At 38.6% G+C, this 7,918-nt stretch overlaps 2 protein-coding genes across 2 annotated transcripts; one reads left to right on the forward strand and one right to left on the reverse strand.

Moving 5' to 3' along the window:
* Positions 1-2,263, forward strand: LOC126796491 (probable xyloglucan galactosyltransferase GT14). The gene has a single exon (XM_050523333.1). It carries the CDS (start codon positions 343-345, stop codon positions 2,074-2,076), a length of 1,734 nt encoding a protein of 577 aa, XP_050379290.1. The 5' UTR covers positions 1-342; the 3' UTR covers positions 2,077-2,263.
* A 1,354-nt stretch (positions 2,264-3,617) lies between these two features.
* On the reverse strand, positions 3,618-6,642 carry LOC126796494 (elongation factor 1-gamma). Its single transcript, XM_050523336.1, has 8 exons — positions 6,531-6,642; positions 6,402-6,446; positions 5,954-6,103; positions 5,804-5,864; positions 5,668-5,720; positions 5,454-5,555; positions 4,435-4,945; positions 3,618-4,178 (listed from the first exon to the last, which is right to left on the reverse strand). The coding sequence occupies exons 2-8, from the start codon at positions 6,408-6,410 to the stop codon at positions 3,799-3,801; spliced, it is 1,266 nt and encodes a 421-aa protein (XP_050379293.1). The 5' UTR covers positions 6,411-6,446; positions 6,531-6,642; the 3' UTR covers positions 3,618-3,798.
* Between the last annotated feature and the right edge of the window lie 1,276 nt (positions 6,643-7,918).

Consider the following 7,918-nt stretch of genomic DNA (forward strand, 5'->3'; position numbering starts at 1 on the left):
TCTATATTTATCTTATCCCTCTGGAAATTTCTTATTATGTTTCCCTGAGAAGGAATGTTACAAGATTTCATACAGCACATAGTTTTCCTTCCTCTCCTTCTTTCCCTTGAATTAATGAGACCCCTAAACCTGTCATTGCCTTTCTACTTCAACTATTCATATTTTCTGGTAGTTTAATTATTTCATGCAAATTCTTCAGTGTTAATATTTGTTGTGTTATTATATTGATCGACTGGTGCTCTGGAGATCTCTTATTGATTAACCAAGAACATTCTTTGTCTCTGTATCGTCGAGAAGAGCAAGAAGCAAGGAAGCTAGCTGCAGATAACTAGCTCTTAAGATATGGAGAAAACTCAATGGATTGCAGGAGGAAATAAGTGCCGTAATCACCTCTGGTTTGTCCTAACAGCTTCCTTTCTTATATTCCTTGTTTTGACATGTACAGACTATTCATCTTTAAACTCAGGACGCAATTTCAATCGGGTCACCTATTTCATCACCAACTTACAAATTGTTACCCAAGACCAAGACCAAAACCACCACCCTCCCAACTCTCTTCCTCCTGCAGCTAGTACTGATTTTCTAGCATCCGATCAGACCAGGACGACCAATAATTCTAGTATTACTATTACATCTAAAAGCACGCCTGCTCCTTATTCTGTTGGCCAAGGAAGACAACCAAATAATGTTATCAGCTCCAATAAAACTAAAATGGCAACTTCTGTCATTTACACTCCACCACCGCAGGCTATACCTAATACCAAGCACCAAATTTCTGATTCTGATTCGTGTTCGGGCCGATATATTTATGTGTATGATCTTCCAAAGAGGTTCAACCAGGACTTACTCAAGAATTGTCATTCCCTTCATAAATGGACAGATATGTGTCCTTACATGTCAAACATGGGTTTAGGACCAAAACTAACAGACAAATCTTCTAAGAGACGTGATCGGCTTTTGGGGGGAAAAGGTTGGTTTGCAACGAATCAGTTCTCATTAGAAGTTATTTTTCATAATAGGATGAAGAAGTACAAGTGCTTAACCAATGATTCATCACTGGCCTCGGCAATATTTGTCCCATTTTATGCTGGCCTTGATGTTGGTCAGTACCTTTGGGACTACAACACTTCAATCCGAGATGCTTCTCCTCTAGAGTTGATGAAATGGCTTTCAAATAGGCCTGAATGGAAGACAATGTGGGGTAAGGACCATTTCTTAGTTGGAGGCAGAATTGCATGGGATTTCAGGAGACAAACTGAGGATGATTCTGCTTGGGGATCTAAGCTCATGTTTCTGCCAGAGTCCAAGAACATGACATTGTTGTCGATTGAATCAAGCTTGTGGAGCAACGAGCAGGCGATACCATACCCTACATACTTCCATCCCTCAAAGGAGAGTCAGGTGTCTGAGTGGCAGAGAAGAATGAGAAAGCTCAAGAGGCCATACCTCTTCACATTTGCTGGTGCTCCTAGACCTGAATACAAAGAAAATATCCGGGATATGGTTATAAGCCAATGCCAATCTTCAACCAAACACTGCAAACTTGTAGGGTGCTATCATGGTGCAAACAAGTGTGATGATCCTTTGAATGTGATGAAGGTGTTTCAATCGTCGGTGTTCTGCCTGCAGCCTTCTGGGGACTCATTCACTCGGCGATCAATATTCGACTCCATCTTGGCAGGCTGCATTCCGGTTTTTTTCCATCCGGGATCAGCTTATGTGCAGTACACATGGCACTTCCTCAGCAGCCCGTCTAAGTATTCAGTGTTTATATTTGAAAATGATATCAAGGAGAAGAAGGTGATGATCAATGAGACATTGCTGAGAATTCCCAAAGCTAAAGTAGAAGCAATGAGGGAGGAAGTTATAAGGATGATTCCGAGAATAATATATGCAGATCCAAGGGCACCTGGATTGGAGACACTTGAAGATGCATTTGACATAGCAGTTAAGGGACTACTTGACAAAGTGAAGAAAACTAGGTGGGACATGGAAGCGGGTCGAGATCCTGGTAATGCTTTCTCACAACTGAAGGGAACCAAATTTGATATGCCAGGGACCAAGAGAAGGGAATGACGATCAAGTTGCTTCGAGGACATAGAAATGAAAATTTTATGTAAGTTTTTTTTCTATATTCGATTAGTGTTGGGCTGTTTCTTAAATGTGAAATGTTTATGGTGTGGAGGATGTTAGATTGTAATATGATACAGATACCGAATCCAATCAACCAGCAAAAATCATTTCATAACAATGTAAAAACATGAAGATTAATTCTTTTATAGGGGAATGAATTGACTTCATTTTGCGACAAGACCGTGCACGGTCACAAGGACCAAATACAAGAGGTGACAAACGGCCCCTCATACAAGCTAAACATAAGCATAGCTAATAAATGCTCAAAAACGCGCTTATTAAACAAACTAAAGTCTGAAATAACAAGTCCAAACAATTGAACAATCTATGAATGAAAATGCAAAGCAAATATGTAACTCCTAACCAAATTCCCGATACATCAACAAACCGATTAGGGCCTAAGGCATCAATTGCGTACCATGAACGGAAGATTGGTCAAAACCTAGAGATTGAGGATCTTTCCCCGTGAGTCGAAAACAAAACAAACCCACATGGGATGAAAGAGAGTTGGACATATAAATGAAGATCAATTTGTCAGACATATAAATGATATAATCGGCAAACAAATCAAGAATAGTAAGATATAGCCTTCTGCCTTTTCAGTAATGCTCACTTCACTAATAGGAAACTAACAGAATGCAAAGCGTAAGATGAGCAGGGATTAACTCCTCTTTTTTGTTCTTTTTTTTTATGTGAATAAAAACTCCTTACTGCTTTAAGAGTCGTAAGTTTATCACCAATTAAGCTTAATGTTATTCAGGTTAGTTAACTTGAACGTCTCAATCCTATTACAAATATACAACTCCAACAGGTATCACAACAGAATTTACAAATATATATAGAGAAATTTAAAAAGAGTAATGACAACCTCTTCGGCTCGGCACAGAATAGAGCAAAGAGTGGCATCTGAAGGTAGAAAGTTTGGCTTCTATTTAAACATTCTCGGTTCTCCTTTTTGAGGGAAAGATGTTCATTTATTTCACAATTTTTACTACAAACCCTAATCCCATGTTAATGTATTTGAGAACATCTTCCCAAATCAATGGATGACCCCCCCTTACCGACGTTGGCCGCAAACAACCTCTTGTCGGTGGAGTAAATTGAGCGGAACCTCAAACCTAGGAACCTGAAAGGCCAGAAGCAACGCACCCAAATCATCTCTAAAACCTAAACCCTAAATTACTAACCTCTCTAATCAATACGCAAATCAAGAGTATAGAACTACAGACGGCATTCTGGAGAGAGAAACCCCAAATCTTGATTTTTCCATCTTTCTTTGGGGCATAAAAAGCATATACTTTCATTAGCTAGGCATCCGTTTTTCAGCGTCTTCACCATTATGCTATAGACAATGGCGTCTTGTGCAAATATACACTCCATACTACACGAACAAAAACATAATAACAGAAGAAAAATTAAGAATTATGGTATCTACCAACACAAACAGGTAAACTAACTGAAAAGTAAATATACCACAAAACGAATAAGACAAAAAGCGTACATTTGAGAATGTTTCTATCATATAGATTCCAAAATGAAATGGCAAAAGCAGAGATTATAGATTATACTAGTCAAGACTAGACTCCTGTCTGGAAAAAGAAAAAAAAAAGACCACAGAACAAGCTAACACAAAACTGAGACAATTACAACTGAATATTAGACATTTCACTTGAAGCACTTGGCATCCAAAAGAGGCTCTCCCTCAAAAGGCTCCTGGTCTTCAATCATCTGATTCACACGCTCCTTTTGGTTTTCATCTGAGATGTCAACCTTGGTCCACTCAAAGAGCTCCATGTCATAGCACTCATTCATCACAAATTCAGGGATTTCCGGGCCACGGAAGAGCCACAAGCCCTTCACCTTGAATGGTGGGTTTGCACCAATAATTAGCATCTTCCCAAAAGCATACTTGCGGGCCAGATCCATTCGCTGGAGAAAGCCACCAACCTTGTTCAGTGTCACATAGGAAACAGTATTCTCATCATTGTACTTGTAATCACAGAACCAAAGAGAATATCCTTCAGGGTCATACATATCCCAGAATCCTGCAATGATTGACAATGAAATCACAGGTCAAAATCTACAACTATGAAACAAACAAAAAGTGTCAACTTCTCGCGTTTGCAAAATAATCTCAATAATGAATATCTACTCTGGTTAAATGACAGATTCCACAGTTATGACTGAACCAATCGATATTGTTATATTTGATGCAGACATGTAAATCTAACATCTCAAACCTTGTTTCTCTTGATCATCTATATCATTGAACTGTTACGGGCAGTGCTTCGAGATGATTACCTTTAATTGCCACCTCACGAAAGTTGGTTTTTGTGTTAGAGTAAAGCCTTTTCCAGTCATCCAATATCATCTTGCTTGGGGGAAGCAGATCAAGAGGATTCTTGGGTTTTGGCTTTGGTGCCTCTTCCTCCTCAGCTTCTGCTTTGGGTTTTGCCGGCTCCTTCTTGGCTTCTTTCTTAGGCTCCTCCTTAGCCTTGGTTTTAGCAGCTTCTTTGGCAGGGGCAGGCTTCTTTGCGGATTGAACAGCAGGCACAGAATCTGTCTGCTTGACCTCACCCAATACCTTTTTGAAGTTTGGTTGATTGACCATTGTCCAGAAGTATCTCTCAACATGAGGAAACTCTGAAGTGAAGCTCTTAGTCATGACTCCAGTGAAGCCGGTAAACAAATTGCATGTCATAACAATGTCAGCAAGGGTGACAGAATGCCCAACAAGGTATGTACAAGAAGCAAGGTGAGTGTTCAGGGCAACCAGTGCTCTCTTTAATGCAGAAATTGCAGATTCTTCAGCCTTACAGCAAAAACCAATTAGATGTCAGAAAAAAATTCACAGAAATCTTTACGAGAGATGAAGAAAGATAAAGTCAGACAGCCAGCACAGCTAAAATTACAGTAATCATTAACAGGAGATTATCTCTCCTGAATGAATATCAGGTGACAATTTCAAAGGAACAGATTGATGTATACAAGATGACATATATTGTGCTAATTGTCCCAGCAATTTAAGATCCATATGGGCCTAGGCAGATCATTTACGCTATAGATTATTTAAACACAACATTATCCCGATCCTGTAATGCCTTGAACGTCAAACTCAAACAGTAGATGAACATGGGGAGATAAACAATTGCTGATCAAGATGAAAAGATAAAACCGAGACAACATTTGTATTGACCTTTGATGAGATACAAGTATCAACAAGAAATTCATATGCACCAAAACAGGTATTCCATTAACCAAAACCATATACATTGCAAAGGAGAAAGCCAAAACAAAGAACTTCTAATTACGATACTTACAGGAGGAAGATAGAGTCCAAATCCCACTCTTGGATAAAACCATTTAGCAATGTTAGCATCAATCTCCATGGATCCAAAATCAATCCACTGCTCAATAAGGGCCTGAGGAAGAACGTAATAGTACCAAGGATCATGAGAATCAGAAGGATATACTCACAAGATTAAGAGTTAAAAAAAACGAGGAGACAAAAAGCCAGCCATATTGAGTTCTTACATAGTCAATTGAAGATGAACCAAAGAGAGGATTGTCAGCCTTCAAGCGAGTAACTGAAGCAACACAAGTGCCATTAAAATTCCAATACAACAATAGGAATATACACAAAATGCAAAGGAATAGAGAAGAATCTTACCGTAGCGTGCAATGGCATTGCTCTCAAAGATGGGACCATCAGGTGTCTCCAGCACAGGAACCTAAGAAAAACATCACGACATCTTTAGCAGACATAATGAAACCGGGCTTGTCCGTTACTATTTGCAAGTCAGATAAAAAAAGAGGATACCTTCCCAATGGGGTTCATCTTGAGAAACTCAGGAGTCTTGTTGGAGACACCCATCTGAAAGTTGGGTGCAAGTGCAACTTTCACACCCGAATATTCGGCAGCAATGAGAGTCTTGTATGCATTTTTGTTTGTGCTCCCTGCATGCAAGACCTACAAAGTAGATCAGATTTAAAAAAAAAAAAAAAAAAAAACCCAGATCCCAGACAGCGGCACATAAATAGCGAACAACAATTGCATGCATATCATCTAAATAAAGACAAGATCTACAGACAAAATGACTTAAACAACAGTACCCAACCAGAAGACGAAAAAAAAAACACAAATTCAACAACAAAAGCAGAACTAGAAAAGTAAATCTAACACGGATTGAATTCCCCTATCTTGGAGTTGAAAAGGAGCAACGATAATTTCCTACATCTGAAGATAAGAGAAACGAAACGAAACTCACCAGAGCCATGGCTTGAAGGAAAAACGAATCGCCCAGAGATGAGATCTGGCACAAGAAATTTCAGTTATTTGATAGTAGAAGCTAAATTAGAACAGATCAAGTAAGAGAGAGAGAGAGAGAGAGAGGTACCTGCGAGGAGAGGCGCGAGCGTTCTTCCGAGAGAGAGAGAGAGAGAGAGAGAGAGGAGAGGTGAAGTGAGAGAGCAAAGAGACGATAAGAAGCACAACGCTAGGGTTTTTGTTGCGACTTTGCGACTTCAGTTAGTTCAGTCTTTAATGGGTCCGGCAATCCATATGGGTATTGTTTGGGCCCATGATATATTTCCTAAAGATTAATAGGCCTCCGGACAAGAATTTTATAATTACAATCAAAATTTTGTGAATAGTTCTAACCCCGGAGACCGATTAATCTTTAGGAAATGTTACTGGGTCAAGTTGGGCTGGTTGGGCTATCGGGTTGTTCTATGTGGCTGCATGTGTGCTTGGATCTTTCGATCAACACCTGTTTAGAGGGAGATGGGAGGTGTCTATTGTCTGTTAATTGTGTGTGGTTTTTTCAATCTACTAGGAATCAAGAGAGAGAGGAGCGAAAGTGAGAACGCACGAATTGAGTTGTGATAGCCGCCTTTGATGTTTCTTTTCTGATAGATTGGAGAAGACTGGATTGGAGTTTTTTGATAGATTAAAGGAGATTTGATTGGGGTGTTGCAGGTTTGTAGTTTTTTTTCTTTTATGTGTATCAGTTTCATGTAGATTTTTTTTTTGCCGGTGGATTGGATTTGTGTTTGGCTTCTATTGATGTTGTTGTTATATTTTTTGGGTTGAATTGAGGACGTGCGGATTGAGCTGTGAGGTTTTTATTTTGTGTTGTGTTATTACTATAGAGTTTGTGATTTATTAATAGGAGCACTTTGTGCGACATTCTTAACATGTTTTTACCTCAATTTGTACTTTATTTAACCCTTATTGTTGTACTATTGAGTCATTGAGTCGTAGTAAGAGTTTTGAGCAGTATTGGATGTATTTTTGTGCTTACATGAGTTAAAAACGCATAATTGGTCTAAACTCCTAGTTTGACTAGGAATCCTTGTTATGTTTTGAAACTAATTATCTCTTACTTATGATTTTATTTTCTTATTTTCATATTTGATTAAAAAGATAATTACAGAAAAAGAGATGGAGCCAAGTCATGCAACAATTAAAGATGATCACTTAAAGGCATAAAACATTGTATGTTTTAGGGAATAAAACATGACATGTTTTAGGGATTAAAGTATGACATTTTTTTAGAATAAAACATGGCACGATTTAAGGGATTAAAACATGGCATTATTATAGGAAGAAAGAAGCAATTCCAAACCCTCCATCTTTCCTCTATATATACATAACTTCACTTCTCAAATATCATCATTTCTCATTTTCATTCAAGAGCCAAAACACCACCATAAACTTCTCTCACAAATTAGCCAAGCCGTCCACCCCAAAACTATCATCATCTCCACCGAGTTTCACTTATTG

Source organism: Argentina anserina, chromosome 5 (genome assembly GCF_933775445.1).
Source record: "Argentina anserina chromosome 5, drPotAnse1.1, whole genome shotgun sequence".
Lineage (NCBI taxonomy): Eukaryota > Viridiplantae > Streptophyta > Magnoliopsida > Rosales > Rosaceae > Argentina > Argentina anserina.